The 16225-nt window shown below is 48.6% G+C and overlaps 1 protein-coding gene across 1 annotated transcript in view; it reads right to left on the reverse strand.

Moving 5' to 3' along the window:
- Positions 1-16225, reverse strand: part of MYO15B (myosin XVB) — an 82531-nt gene that overhangs the window by 45937 nt on the left and 20369 nt on the right. The window contains 15 exon segments of the mRNA XM_075072062.1: positions 1317-1410; positions 2710-2885; positions 3466-3583; positions 4047-4056; positions 4474-4726; positions 5118-5163; positions 5455-5603; positions 6300-6377; positions 6671-6796; positions 7648-7776; positions 8388-8483; positions 10088-10220; positions 10310-10368; positions 11660-11773; positions 12133-12294. Coding sequence (XP_074928163.1) covers positions 1317-1410; positions 2710-2885; positions 3466-3583; positions 4047-4056; positions 4474-4726; positions 5118-5163; positions 5455-5603; positions 6300-6377; positions 6671-6796; positions 7648-7776; positions 8388-8483; positions 10088-10220; positions 10310-10368; positions 11660-11773; positions 12133-12294 — 1743 coding nt within the window.

A 16225-nucleotide genomic window follows, 5' to 3' on the forward strand; every position in this document is an offset into this window, starting at 1 on the left:
ATTGGGTGTTTTTCTAAAAGAAATGTTCCAGCTCCATCGTCAGATACTGGCTGGATGCAAGAATTCCTAGCTGGAACCCTACAGGTTGGGTTATGCAGGGGTCAGACCAGACTATCATAATGGTGCCTTCTGACTTTTAAACCTATAAATCAATCCCTCTCCTGAGAGTACGTGACCATCCCTGGACTGGATTCAAGGAACACGATAAGAGATGGGCTGAGTCATTCTCCCCAACTCTGCAAACACTTCCTCAGCTGAGATTTCCTTCTTGTACGTGGTGGTGAGACCTGGCACCAGCATGTCTCCTTCAGCCCCCAGCACTGGGTGACCCTGAGAACTGGCTTAAAACCACCCTTGTTTAAAGCCACACTACTGTTTACAAACTCCAACTAAAAGCAACCAGATGTCAGGTTTATTTTTGGTTTAAATTAAGCTGAGGTGACCACTGGCACCCGAGAGCCACACTTCAACGCAGCTGTTTGCTGCGTCAGCTCTTTCAATCAGGCAATCTAAGTCCACACTGAGCATGTGGCAGGTAGGGCAGCTCCACGCACTGACACCAACAGGCTTCTGCCTAAGCGGGTCTTGATCAGAAAAAAATGTGAGCAATCACCTCCTATTTTGGCCTGTATCACTAGACACTCCCTTGCAGTGGAATGAGGATCTCCTGTTATTAAACACTTAGGAGCCTTAATGGCACTTGCTTTGATCTCAGTTGAGGGGCAACCTCTCAAGCCCTTGTGGGACACAACCCTGCTCAAGTCACATCTCCCACCTTGCCTGAGAGTGGGGTGCCCCGAGTCTGGGTTCAGGCTCCTCTCCACCCTGATGACTGTATTCTATTGATGTGAGGCTGCGACTCAGCTCTCCCCGTGCCTGCATCTGCTGCAGGTTAGGCTTGTTCTGCCTGGCACCCTGAATACTGAGTCCAAATAATGTTTTAAAGCTTCCTTGTATTCCCGCAGGACCTCGTTCATAGCTCCTGCCCTTGGTCGCAGAAAGGGTTTAAGGGCACTTGCCTGTAAAGCCTCAAATTGTCTACCGGGGCTCCCTGTGCAGCAAGACAAAGATCAACCCATGTCCACCCCCACCCCTGCTCGCTCCCAGTCCCAGACCCTTCATCTGCTCCGAGAGCCAAAGGCAGGTTTAACAGGCTGGGAAAATGCCACTGTCTAAATTCCAGGAACTATCTAAAGAGATCACCCTGTCCCTACTCTAAGTACACCTCCACAAACTGTGTCTGTATATCCCGGAGCGAGAATGGTCCCTCCAGTGCTGCCGTGTGCGCCATCTGCTCCTATGCATGGTATTATTACCTGGCAGCGATTCCGTGTCTGTACCAAGAGCCTGGAGATTAAAACTTCTGTCCCAAGCTGCACCAGCATCATCTTCAACCTCCTGTAGCGCTTCCTGAGAGCAGAGGGGGGGGGCAGGAGGGGAAGGGAAATTCAGCAAAGCAGGCCAGCCTGTGGACGAAGCCCACAGGCACAGGCCCAATGGTGTAAGCAAGGCACAAGCTCAGCAACACCGGAAAAGAGCAGGCTGCATTTGATTTGGCCTTCCTGGTTAGCCAGGCCTCCCCTAAACAGCTACAGCTATGTCTGTTGGGGGGGAGGGCAGAGTGTGGGGTTTTTCTGGTGTTTTTTTAAACCAATATACAGGCATCAGCCCTAGCATGGATGCAGTTATACCAGAATAACTGCTTATACCCGCATAGTTTATGCCAGTTTCCCAACCTAGACCAAAAGAGGCACTTTTGTATCAGTATCACTATCCGCATGGCAGGAGGGTTTTGCCAGCTCAGCTACATTCATACGACTATCAGCAAAACATTCTGAGCACGGACAAAGCTTGAGTTTGCCATCTGTATTCATCAGGGTTGGAATTCCCAAGGGAGTTAGGCACCAAACTCCCAATGTAATTCAATGAGATTTAGGCGCCTAACTCCCCAGGGCATCTTTGCAAATCCCAGCCATTGCTCTTATCCATCCCCTGAAAGGCCACTCCAGCACACAGGGAGATTAATAACCAGTCATGATAAAGTATCTGTCTTAGGTTCCTATGCATTAGGAAGGACAAATACAGGGCACGTAAGGTCCTGTGTACCACAGGACTTAGTGTCATATTTGAAATAATTTTCCAAGCATATTGATGGGCAAACATGGTGAGAGTCCCCACACTGCTGGCTTGTGTGACGCTCGCCCTTATGGCCAATACACTGGGGATTGAACCGGGGACCACTAAAAGCTCAAAGGATAAGCTGCTACAGCTTGAGCTAAAGCTCCATAACTGTGACACTATCAGCCCATATCTTCTGCAGATTGACAGAGGGGGACCTGTAACACACACACACCTGTGTATTACATTTGCTTAAGAAACTCTGCTTCCAACTATCAAGAGGGTTAGTTTGCAACATGAGAACCGCTGTTGGGGTTGTCTCGATAATTGCACCCTGAATCTATGTTAGACCCCGGTGAGCTACATCCACATCGGTAAATGTTTGTCAAGCAGGGCCCCGCTCCTAGCATGGACAAGCACACCAGGCGGGCAATCAAGACGGGCAGTGCCCATTCTGTCCCTGCATTCCATTGGAGGTGGGGACACAGGACTGGACTCTGAGTTACTGAATCTGGGCACAGCCCCCAGCAGGTGCTTATGCTTACAACTGGCTACAGAATATGAGCATTAGTGTGGCCTTTGATCTCTGACCTTGCCTGGTGCCCCCGGAAATAAGCCTGGATGACCATGACCTTCTGCCGGAAGACCTGGAATTGCCTGCGGCTGATGAGGCCTCGGAGGTTCCGCTGGAGAGTGACAACAGCCCAGCTCTGCTTCTGGTTCCATCTTCTCTCCAGCAGCTGCTTGGCCTTCTCCTTCAAGAAGACCTAGGCAGAGGAAACAGCTGCTGACCCCCAAGAAGAGGCAGAGTCTATAATAGACACTAGTGTTTACAACCCCTTAATGTCACCCTAAACCCCCATCATAACACAGGTTACCCACTGACATGAGTCCATTGTTCTTAGATAAGGTACCCCTGGGATGCTATTCCAGGCCCTCTCTCTATCTAGGGAGGGCTGAAACGAGGGGGCTCTGGCTCAGGATTGAGGTACCTCAGGAGTGCCAAGTGCGGGGGGCCCAGCAGTGGAACACCAGGGCATGCTGCAGGTTAGCACAGTGGTGCACACAGAAAGTAGGTGGAGGCACAGGTCAAGACTGAGATGCATTAGCTGCCCAAGGGAATCAGCGCCTGCACTACAGCTGCCTACGGCCAGTGTTGTCTTTCCCTTTCACAGGCACTAACAATCTCCAGCTAAAAGTGATAAAATAGAGGTCAAACAATAGAGACAGCCCAGGCAGGAGATCACATCTGTTCATGTGCGGAAGCTGAGCACCCTACTTAACATCAGCACCAAGGGGATGGACAGACAGGGCTCTGGGATCAAGACAGGAATCCTTAGACACCACCTTTGTTACTCCAATCTGATAGAGGTCCGAGGGATCCCCCACCACATGCGAGAGCACCGCGGCACTTCCATCCCTCTCCTGCGAATAGCTCTGCCCTTGGCCAATCAGAGCCCCATACCTGAAAGACAAGGAGGAAGCCCAGCATGCCCTGGATGACACCAGGAGGGTCAGGTAAGAGAACGAAGCCCGGCACTCTGGCAGCTATGGAAAATCAGGCACAAATGATCTCCCTGAGGCCTGTTGGGTACCACTGGCACCATATGTCATGAGGATATTTCATTAGAAACTGAACTGAGAACATTTCACAAAGGCCACCATAAAGCCATCCCATGGAAGTGGCTTTCAGCTGCTACAAGTATGGACCCAGTCCTGCCAGTACTCACACATATGAACAAGTCCACACACTGTGTGCCATGGGATTCCCCATGCACAGAAAGTTACTTGTGTCTGTGTGTGCGTGTGTGCACTTGCAGGTTCTGGGGCCAAGACTGGATTTGAACTCATGGCCTACTGGTGAGAGCATCCGTTCTCCTATTATCAAATCATCGTGCCACTTCCCTTTATTGGCTTCTGATGTTTACCTTCCCAAACCTAGACACTTTAGAGAGACATTTGGGGAGAACATATTTTGGTTTGAATTATCCACCAACATCTCTTTCTTTTATTTTTCTTGCAAGGAAAGACATTAGCACTTTCCTACCTCACAGAGATGTTGTGTGGATAAATACGTTAAAGATTGTGAGGGACTCTGATATAGGGTTGCCAATTCTGGTTGGACATATTCCTGGAGTTTTCATCACAACATAATCTTTAATTAAAAATGAACCTTTAATTCCTGGAGACTCCAGGGCAACCCTGGAGGATTGGCAACCCTACTCTCATACCATAGGAATAGGAGCCAGATTAGTATCTAAGATAGACAGATCCAAAGAAGCCTGAAGGAGGTAGGCCCAAGACAAATAGCCACACCCCATTGCTTGCGTCATTCCCCTTGAGCGGCCTAGAAACCCCAGCCAAAAGAAAGAGAAGACAAACCAAAATACCTGACCAAGAAGTGCTGGAATGGAATGCGGATGGGGTATCCCACCTTCCTGATGTGGATGGCCTCCAGTATCCCAGAATGCCTCAGCTGACAAGTGACATATTCCACATCAAAGACGTCGAACAGCTGTGATGTGACACCACGGGGAGAGGAAAGCCGGGGTGGATGGGGACGAGGAAATGGACAGATAGAGAGATGGACCAATAAGAACAGCCACTCCTTGTTGGTTTATTCCCCCAAGCTTCCATGAATCCCATACAGCAACTTTGCCATTCTCGAGGGCGGGTGGTATGCTCTCCACATCCTGCCCCTCAGGATTCTGGAGGCACTGATGCAATTTCCCAACAGGTGTGAAGGAGGGACCATGTGGGCAGAGGTTGTAGCTGGGACCACAGAGTAGTTATCACTGAAATCCTGTTCCAGAGAGGGTCTGCGCAGGCAGGACAGAGGAGACACCTCGCAATGCCATGCCCCACTAATGGGAGTGAAGACCAGATGGCAGCAGGCCAAGTGCAGAAAACTGGAGAGCAAGGGAGTGAACTCCTCTGTCTGAAGGGGTCCCCCAAAACCTGTGGCTGCTTCCTTCACCTAAAGCAAGTGGTTTTTTTACCTTTTTCGGATTGGGCGTGATGCAGCAAATGAAGAAAGTGTGGCTCCTGCAGGGCAAAGGAATGGGAGAACACATTAACCTCCCTGTGCCAGAAGCGTCCTGACTTAACCCCAGTCCATTCCCAGGGCCAACAGGAGCTCCCAAATCCCCACAGTGGCTCAGTCAGGCTCTGCCACACAAAGCCAATCCTCCTTTTCTGGTTCTGTTGCCCATTCCTGGAGCCCCCTAAGCTTCCCAATCTCCCCTCAAACCAAGCCCTTGTAGATTCTAGCCAGGGGTGACTCTGAGTAGGGCAGTCACCTTGCAATGGGGACAGTGCCATCATGGGGTCACTCACCTCCTCAGCTTGGCTGTGAGATCCTGCAGGGACTGCTGGAATCGGGACACCAGTGTAGAGGTGTGATGCTTAAGCCCTTTGCCTCCCATGACCAACTCCCCCTGCAGTCTGTGATGTCCCTTGGCCCGCTGGAAAAGGTGGGACACTAGCTGGAAAGGAGATGGAAAAGGGAGATCAGTGAGTAACGCTCCCCTTTGTGCTATGAAATATGAGTTTCCGAAATTATTATGGTCAAAGAATGAGGACCCGGTCCCATCATCCTTCTACCCACAAGAGCAGGGCAGGGACTGTTTGCGATGAGAGTATGTTCCCACTTCGCCCATCTGCCCATGGAGTTGGTAAGGTGTATACTTTGTCTCCAATGCATTTAAAGAAGGGACTGTGTTTTCCCCTAGCTCAACGGAGCTTCTTATTGCTAGAAGCATCAGAAACAGCACTAAGGCCCAACCCTGAGTGTGTGTATCAACTCCTCCAAAGCTGGCACCATGCCACCAGGGTGAGCAGAATCAGGTGTTTGTCTCTGGGGAGGGAAAAGGGTGGGGAGAGAAATATTGGAAAGGGAAGGAAAGGAGAGACAAAATAATAGAGATTTAAGAGTCTGGAACAGGTAATGGACAGAATGGGTTAATTCGCTGCCAACATCCACCCTGGGGGGCTCAGAGGGTAAGTCAGCAATGAGTTTAATGGGTCTATATCCATTTCTCAGTCCAGGTTTCCCAAACGGCAGCGTCAAGTTTCTTACTATTTCCCAAACTACCCCCCATCACCTGGGTCTTTGGGCTTCCCTGAAGAAAGCCATAAAGGATCCTGCATCAAAGCAGCATAACCCTGAATGAATACTGTACCTTGAGGTGACTCTGGGAGAAAATCTCAAGGACCTCTGGGCGCAGCTGGTTGTGGTTTTTATTCAGAAACTTGTGAACCTGTGAAGCCAAACTCTGACTGATCAGAGTACAGATTGCCACAGCCAGACACAAAAACCCCATCACTGACAGATGCAGCCCAGCATGCTGCTAAAGTTCCCTTCAACGAACCTTCTGACATGTCCTATAGTGACTCAATTAGCCCAGTGTAACTTGAGACCAGTCCAGAGCTTTCCCTAAGAAGCATCCCCAAGTTCCCAACATACTGATGCCTTATCGACTCCGTCCCTAGCACACAGTGCTCACTGCTCAAGCTGCTCAGAGACTGCTCCAGCCTGGTTCCAGGAGCTTACCTGGTAGGTGACAGGACCTGCATAGTGCTGCACGGTGAAGACTGGTGAAGGCAGTTTTGGCTTGCCATATCAAGGGTTGTTTCCATGATGGTAATGGCACTTCGGAAGGAAAGTGTGGTCAGTGGCCTGTGCAGGAGATAGACACATGCCTCACAGTGTTTTAGCCTATTCTCAGATTGTAGAGCCATTGTTAAACTGGGATTAAGGTTGCAAATACATATTAGTTCCTAAAAGGGAACCAGACACATCTTACACTGTATGTGTGACCCACTGTTCAGCTGTGTTATACTCTCTACTTCCTCCCCAACTGCTAGTGGATGGTTCACATAAGGGGGTAAGAGTCTACTACAGCTACCAGCTATTAGGGTCACTCTTTCAGTTTAAGAGGTAGAAGCTCTGTGTTTTAGTGCTAGGGTCTGGTGTTCAAACCCCACTGACAACTCATGATGGATGGGGAAAGAGGATTATCATAAAAACTCTTCAAGGACAAAACAACAGTAATGTCCACCTTCGACCATGCCATGAAATTTTAAGTCTGCAAAATAACCCTAAAAAAATAACCACCCCACCCCACCTTTTCAAAATATAATCAAAGGCACCAGTCCTCATGGAGGTCTACTAAATAAAACATATTTGGAATATTTGCACCAAACCGCTTTTGAGATAGGATTTTAAAAAACAAAGTACGCCAGTTTCCTAGCAGTGAAATAGCTCAGCTTTTCCAGACTGTCTTATCTCACAAATATCTTCTCTACTACTGTACCCTCCCCCACGCACACACACACAAAAGGTAAACACAATCCCATTTAACAGAACAGCAGTCCTCAAATCTTTCAGAAAAACTGGAGATGAATGAAGAGCGGGCATCAAAATCAGAATTCACTAGTCCTGACTGACCTTTCTCCAAAACCCTCTGACCTACTCCCCACTTCACTTGCTGTACCAAGCATGGTTGAAAGCCATGATGCGTTCTTAACCTGAGCCAATGACGTCTGGTCATCCAGGATCCGTAAAATGCCATGGGGCTTTGCAGCAATCAGATCCAGGCATGACTCGTGCATCTTGGAAATGGGAATCCAGACTAGCTCCTCTTGGGTGTATTCCTCCTATGGATCAGAAGTAATCCGGCCAGCCCCACTCACAAGCCATGAAAACAAGATGAAATCATGGAGTGAGCAGAGAGATCCAACTGTTAATCAGTACTGATAGAAACTTGCATGGTATCTCCCCCATTTTAGTCCTTTGGACGCTCTTCTAAGCCTGCTAATGTTCTTTCTAATCTGTGAGGAGAGAGCTATACTAGAGCAAGAAAAGGGGGAGTGTAAGAGATACTGAGTCTGGAAATTACACTGATTTCCTGCATGGAGGCAAAGCAAAGTGAAACTCCTAAGCTTCCAGAACAAGCCTTAAAGTCACAGGTGTGATCAGGGTCTCAGATCTCGACTAAGCTGCTTATAAACCCTGTAAAACAGAGAAGTGCTCTAGCAATCAGTCTCTCTCTCTCTCTCATGAATTTACTCCAGAATTAGCACAAGGTCATGAACAACGTACATAACCTCAGAGACATGCTCTGTGGTGGGAGCACATTGGTATTGGATGAGAGCAGCAGATCCAGTCAAGCCCCTCCTTTCCTGCAAGGGAGCACCAGCCAGCTGAGACTGACTCGACTCACTGCATGTGTGCCATTCCCCACCTAATGGGGAAAGTTCTATTTTACCTCTTCCTGGGCAATGACTGTCTGGCTGAAGAAATGTTGGAGACGCTCGTTTGCAAAGTTGATGCACAGTTGCTCCAAGCTGTTCACCCCCAGATCCTGCGGATGTGCGGGAAGACACATGCCTCACTCTTTTCTGTTGTTATTAATCATCATAGTTATTACAGTAATGCTGAAGGACCAACCCCAAGAATGGGGCCCCATTGTGTGAGCCACTGACCAAAGAGTAGGAGGCAGTCCCTGAGCCAAAAAGCAGGAGGCAGTCCCTGAGCCAAAGAGCTCAGCTTCTCATAGATAAGACAGACACAGGGCAAGGGAAGGGATGAACAATGAGATGGCAGCAAACAGCATGTTAGTTCCATGATTTTGGGGGAAGGGGCACAGAAATTATTCAGAAAGAGATCAGCTAAATGGCAAGAAAGGGGAAGGGAGAGGGAACACTGTAGGGATGAGGGGGACAGGGAAGGGCAGAAGAGGGTCAGAGGGGCAGGTGTGGAGTAAAGTCAACGTGAAGAGCTTGTGCTGCAGTCCCTCCTGGAGGGTGTGCAGAGCTGTACAGAACATGCAGCATCAGCCTATGCTGACTTCAGCCCGTAGTCCTTCCAGCCTGTTCTTGGCAAACCCTGGTACTGCAATATATTAATAGTCTCACAAGCCTTCCATTACAGGTCCTGCTTCCAGGATCTGATCCGAAGCCCTGTGAATCAATGGGAGTCTTTTCATTGACTTCAGTGGTTGTTGGGCCCTTACGCAGGTTGGGAACGGCATGAGAGCAGGAAACAGGGGTACGTGGAAAACAACAACAACTCAAAAATATATATCTATAAAAAGTGTTAACCCAACAGAGTTTCAACTTCATCAGAGTGCCCAGGGATGAACGGGCACAGTCAGGTTAAAAATCATGGTCAACAAGAAACAAGTTTCTTACTTATGTTACTGGGAACACCCAAGATGATTAAAACTCAATTTTATTCTATTCTATTTTTAAATCAAGTGCATTTGTCATCATTTGTGCTGCTTGTTTACTTTTGGTGTTTCTCTGGACTTGGACAATGAAAGTGATCTGGCAAGTTTCATTCTCCAGCTCCCTTGCACTAGCATAACATGGCAGGGTGGGGGCTGCTAGGGAAGAGTTAAATCCAAACTATTTTCATAGGAATTTATTTCTGTTGCTTCTAGGTTCTGTAAGACCTTCTTTAACCAGAACCTAAACACTGGGTTTAAATTAGTGTCCCGCTAACAGCCACACACAACTTTCTTTGTCTTTCAACTACAACACTCTCTTCGGGGCCAGGCTTTCGATCTATATTTAATACAGTTTAGGTGTTGTAAAGTGTCAGGTACTGTCATGACTTGGTAGAAATCAGAACAGAGGTGTAGCCTGGATTCAGTTCAAGTTTTGGACAGAGACCTGGGTTTGTTCTGGTTTAATCCCAAGTCGCTTCTCCATCTGCATGCACATGAGTGCGCGCGCGCACACACACACACACACACACACACTGCCAAGCTAGAGCTATTATTCTTTTTATAGCACTGAAAGTACACATGGTGCTTTACAGACATTTCAAATACACAGGACCCCACGTTTTAGGGGACACTGTCTTCTCCCCCAGCCAACACATATGACCTCCCCCTTCTATATTAATAAATGAACCAGAAGCCCAAGCAGCCCTTTCAATAGCTCCAAGACCACACAATGTAACCAGAGTCACTTCAAAGCCATATATGTCGACAATGCCCAGAGTGCTGTCCATTTCCCAGGGGGCTAGCCACTCATTGATCTTCACCAGAAGCCAGTCAAAGAGCAGGGAATACAGAGCCTTGGCAATGGCATCCCTTGGTGAGAGAGAAGAGCAAAACAAGTTACCATAAACTTGGTTTATCTCACCAAACTAAGACAAAGAGACAAAAGCCTTGGAAGTTACCTGGCATCAATGGCACTTTCAACAGACAAAAGGGTGAATATACGATCATAAGACGTCACCTGGAAAGAAAGAGGCACTATTTGTTATAAAAGGCTGATGGGAAATGTTTTTATCCGGAATCTCGTAAGTAATTGATTCAACCTAACAAAGCTCTTTGCCTGGGAAATCCCTTGGATAAAGCAAGGTGAAAGTTAGAACAGAACTTTATTAATAGGCCCCTTTGTGGGAGTCAGCTGTCAGAGATCTCAGATCAGGCCAGAATCATATGTGCACTATGGCACACTTATGGTAGGTGTAGATGTAATTTATGCCCATTTCAATGTCTCTTTATGCTGCTGGAGTGACGGAAAGGGGTCTTAGTGTCAATAAGAATGAAACCCATCAAATCTCCCTCTATGACCCACTGCAGGAATCACTTTCCATTGCTCTTTCTGTCAACTCTCAGAGTTTAAGCCCTCCAGGACTAGTGCTAGGTAGGGAGACCATATTGCCTAATTTTATAGGGACAGTCCTGATATTTGGGCCTTTTTCTATTATCCTATTTTCCTATTTACCACCACCTCTCCCATCCTATTCCTATTACCCGCCACCCAGTGTTCCGATTTTTCACATTTGCTATCTGGTTACCCTAGTGCCAGGACATTCTCATCAGAGGACCCATCCCTTCGGGAGCCTTCTCCCTCCAGTATACTGCCAGACACAAAGTTCAATGCACTTCAGAACCCCTGTCAGAGTTACCCCTTTGGTCAGGCTCTTGACTCAGTATATGGTGTATCTTAACTGTAGGGGATGGGGAGTGCAGGAATCTGTTGGTAAATCTCTTAAATTGGAAGGTTTGGATGTTGATGATAATTACCAATTGGTTTATGGATGCCAGCTCCACTCAGATTTTAACTATAGGCACAGATATGAACTCCTTAATAAACAGGGCCTTTTTGCAGGATAATTTAGCCTGGCCAGGGGTGGAATCTGCTGCCGCATGAGCATATCCTATTGTATCTCAATCCATGGCCATTTAGGATTGCATGCAGTGGGAACACGTGAGCCACTCACATCTGCACTAGCGCAGGAGGAAGAAAGTGTACCCTTGCACAGTCTGCTCTTGGGAATAAAGAGCAGCAGCATTTTGGTTCTCACCTGGATAGGAGGCCTGGCTCTTCAGCTGCGACCTTCCTTGCATCACTCAGTAGAAGGCAACAGTAAAGCAGCTGCCAGCAGACACGCTGCTCAGATCCCTCTCAGAAAGAGCACTGGGCTGGGGCACAAGCACTCTTTCTATACAATGCAACCTTAACACTGAAGTCCCTCAGGATGGCGGGGAGTGGGCTGAAGGGGCTATGCGGTACTCACTGTGACTCGGTGAGTGATGGCGCTTTGGAGGAGATCTGCTGAAACATGCAGCAAACTGGCCACAATCCGGATTTCCGTGTTGCTGGGGATGGCTGCAAGGCCAAAGGATTCCTTCTAAATCATGGGGGAGAAGAATGCGTCTTAGGTTGTACTAGATACAGAGTCCCACACTTACCCAGAACACTTCTGCAGAGAATTGAACTCATCCAGCTGCATAGGGGTGGGTCACACTGTAGTGGGCAAAATCTTGCCTTTGGCTTGTAGATCAGCTCTTCAGGCTTTAATTATCCCTTGGCAGCCCAGGCATCTGAGTTCTGCTCTCCATTTCCCTGGGTATTTGCTGAGGTCTCGAAGGAGGGGGATGGGCTCTAGATGACCATGTGCAACTGAGACTACACTCCCAAGCCCCATCACACGAGGCTGCTGATCTGTTCGGTATTAGTCAGGGCCAAACTGGCGAAGTGTTAACATACCTCACAGGAGGTAAAACAGATGTTCCCCAGCTGCAGGATGGCAGCCAGCACTGCCCAGACGGAGGTCAGCTGATCATCTGAGAGGTCAATCACCTGCAGAGCTTGCACCAAGACCACAAAGTCTCAATCGTCTTGCTTCCCCGAGAGGTCATATGCTCTGCCCTGAGAGAACCAACAAAAGCCTGAGAACCACATGGCCCTTTCTCACCATCCTCTCACTCCAACGTCACTCCCCAGCACTAGAAAGGGGCCCAAATAATAAAGTTCAGATCTGGGTTTCAGAGCTCACAGGGTTAGGTTGGGCCCATCAGAAAGAGAGAGCCCATTTCAGAAACATGACTACCCAAACTTTTGAACCCCCACAGGCCTCAGGCAGGGGTGCCAGAATGAGGGAGCCAGGGGGCCAGGGCCTTCATAGTGTTTATCAGCCATAAGGGTCAGGGCAGCTCAGAGGATTCAGAAGGCCTGGGGCAAAGTAGGGAAGGTGTGGCGCTTGTACTGACCCGGCAGCGGTCCAGGTCTTCGGCGGCAGGGGGGCCATTCAGTTGCTCTGGGTTTTCTGCATCACTGAAGGGTCCCCTGCTGCCGAAATACTGCCAAAGACCTGGACCGCCACCAGGGCAGGGCTCGCGGGGCCCCTGCGAGGCCCAGGGCAAATTGCCCCACTTGTACCCCCCTTTGGGCAGCCCTGGTAAGAGTGAGCAGCGGGGGGGAGACAGAGGGGAAAAGGAGATGGAGAGGAGTGAGCAGGGAATGGGGTTTTGGGGAGAAGGGGAAGCGTGAGGGCAGGGTCTCAGTGGCAGCACAGGGGAGACAATGCCACAGTTCGGGCACCACTGCCCTCACCACCACTTTTAGGGCACTTCCACCACTCCTGGCCTTGGGGTATTCAGATCTGGCATATTAGACTGGGCCTCTCTCCAGCAAGGAGCTCTCTCCCTCTCCTGACACAGCGTATTCCACACCAGGGCAAACATGACATGAGGAAACATTGCTGCTGACAGGAATTTACTCTGTCAATTTCCACCCCCATAAGCTACTGCTGAAGTCATGGTGACCTGCAATCTAACACCACTAGAGGGAGCTCATAATTTGAATAAAGGTAGGAAGGGGTGAGGGAGAAGAGGGAACCCAACTGAGTACACTTGGCCCCAGTTTGCATTGGGTTGGGTTGAGACCATCAGAAGGAGATCTCTTGTATTTGCCAGATGCGTCCAGTCACTTCTCCCTCAGGTTTTAAGCTCTTTGGGGCAGGTTCTCTCTTTATCTGTGTGTATTAGCTATGTGGGGTCATACACCGGCACCCATCACCCTATTATCTGAATGGCAGTATGCACATTGCAGGTGTTTCAAAACAAATTAATAAATCCCATGGAAGTCAGGGTGATGCCACAAATTCAGCATAGGACATGCCAGCAGACTGAGCCAGAGCAGAAGGACCAGCTGAGCTCCTGAAGGGGACATGTCCAACGGCCCTGACTAGTCATAAATATAGCAAGGGAAACTTTAAATAAAACCCATAAAAGGCCAGGTAATTGAGTGGTAAATAAGAGTTGTACTGAGTTTCTCCAAAGGGAAAGCTTCTCTCCCCCTGCAGGGGGTCTGAAGATGAATCATTTTTTATTGCACCAGTCTGGCAGCAACTTGAGGCTTCTCCAGATAAGAGGGGGTTAACTCACAGGTGATACAATCATAAAACTGTAGGACTAGAAGGGACCTGGAGAAGTCAAGTCCGGCCCCCTGCACTGAGGCGGGACCAAGTAAGCCTAGACCATCCGACAGGTGTTTGTCCAGCCTGTTCTTAAAAACCTCCAGCGGTGGGGATGACAAAGGCAGAATGGAACTGGAGGGGGAGTTCAGCAGCCCCATATCAGCCAGGGTTACAACAAAGAGAGGGAGCCTCAGCACAAAGGGGAGAATGGTCCCTTCCCTCAAACTCTAAGGCTCTCTCTACACTTAAAATGCTGCAGCTGCACCGCCGTAGCACTGTTGTGTAGACACTTGCTACAGCAATGGATGGTGTTCTTCCGTCATTGTAGTGACTTCACCTCTCTCAGAAACAGTAGCTAACTGGACAGAAGAATTTTTCCATTGACCTAGCGGTATCTACGCTGGGGCTTAGATTGACTTAACTGTGTCATACACGGTGCAAATATTTTCACAGCCCTGAGCAATGTAGTCAGGTCAACCTAACTTTGTAGGGTAGACCTGGCCTTAGGCACACAGGTTTGTCCTGTCCAATCAGACCACCGGTCTGGCACCCAGCAACACCCAACACGTTGTCATAAGTAGATAGGTAAGGTAAGGGTTAAGTTTCTTTTACCTGGAAAGGGTAACCAAACACCTGACCAGAGGACCAATCAGAGAACTGGATTGTTTAAAGTCAGGGGCGGGAATTTGGATACTCGGGGTCTTTTTTGCTTTCTCGGCTGTGAGTAAACAAGGTTTCCTCCTAACTCCTTCTTATTTCAAATATTATACCAAAAGTCTGTGAGTACAAAGGAACCCCCAAAGCAATTCGGCTATGAGGAGCTTTGGGTTGTACGAATAGATGTGGATGGCTGTGTCTTTTGTTGTTTTCTCGGCTGTGAGTTAACAAGCTTCCTCCTAACTGCATCTTATCTCCAAGTGTCTCCTACACATCTGTGAGTACAAAGGAACCCCCAAGCAATTCGGCTATGAGGAGCTTTGGGTTGTATTTACATGTATGTGGATTGGTTGGACTGGTTTAATTGGGCTATCTTTTAAATCAGACTGTTTCTTCATATTTTCTTATAAGCAAGAGCCTGTATTGAGTTTCTTAATGCAAGATTATTGTTTTATATTTTCTTTCTTTTTTTTTTTAAACAAACTTTCCTTTTAAAACGTGTGGAAGTTTCTTTTCCTAGGGAGGCAAAGGGAAGGGAAAAGCCAGGCTGTGGGCTATTTTCCTATTGCTTTCAGGGAAAGAGCAGGCTACGGGGAAAGAGAAAAAGAATCACCTCTGTATCAGGTATCTGTCTCCCTCACGGGAAGGCAGGCACGGGGAAAGGCAAAGCCAAGCTGTTGGTATTTTGCATCTCAATTGTCCTGAGGGTAGAGAACGCTTATCTCTTGGGAAGCAGAGAAACCGGTTTCTTGATACTCGCAGGCTAGACCAAGAGGCAAGCCTGGGAAGGAGGGGGGAAGGGGTTTTCTCCCCTGCTTTTAGCATCCAAGGGATTTGGAATCTGGGTGTCCCACCAAGGGAGGGTTGGGGACACCAGAGAGAGGAAAGGGGGGATCAGGTCCTATCAATTCCTGATCTGGTGGCAGCCTATCAGATCTAAGCTGGAGATTAAGCTTAGAGAACTTCATGCGAGTACCTTATATTTGAACTCTAATGTTCAAATTGAGGATTAATACTTGACACACGTGATACCTCAGAGCAAGGCAAAAAGATATGTATGTCCCTTGTGAGAGGCAACATGGTCTCATAATGAGAGAGCTGATCACGGTTCTATTCCCGCTTCCATCACCAAACCTTACCATGACCTTGGGCAAGTCCTTTCCCTGCTCTGTGGCTTAGTTTTCCCCTCTGCAAAAATGGTTCCAATAATACCTGCCCACCTTCACACAATGCTTTGAGCCCCTGAGATGAGAGGAGCCGTAGAAGTGCTAAGCAAACATGCCCAGCAATCATTCAGTGATGCAAGGAGGGCGGGGGGAAGCTCCCAACTGACCCCCAACTCTGAACGTTGGTGGATCAGATAAAGAGAGAGAGAGAGACCAAGATCCAAACTACTCCTGCTTTTGCAAACCCAAACTTTGACTGGTGAAGTTTTGCCCTTCTCCCCTAATCTCTTCCCACACTTCTCAACAGGCCTTGCCGTGTCATTTCTCACTGGGACTTTCCAGGGACATCATTATCTCTAACTCAGGGCTTCTCAAACTTCATGGCACCGTGACCCTCTTCTGACAACAAAGTTACTGCTTGACTCCAGGATGGGGGCGGAGACCGGGCCCTGCTGCCTCGGTGGGAGGAGAGGGGGGCCGCAGCCAGAGCCTGCCACCTCGGGTGGGGGTGGAGTTCAGGCTTCAGCCCTGGGCCCCAGCAAGTCTAATGCTGACCCTG

This window comes from Chelonoidis abingdonii, chromosome 13, assembly GCF_003597395.2.
Source record: "Chelonoidis abingdonii isolate Lonesome George chromosome 13, CheloAbing_2.0, whole genome shotgun sequence".
NCBI lineage: Eukaryota > Metazoa > Chordata > Testudines > Testudinidae > Chelonoidis > Chelonoidis abingdonii.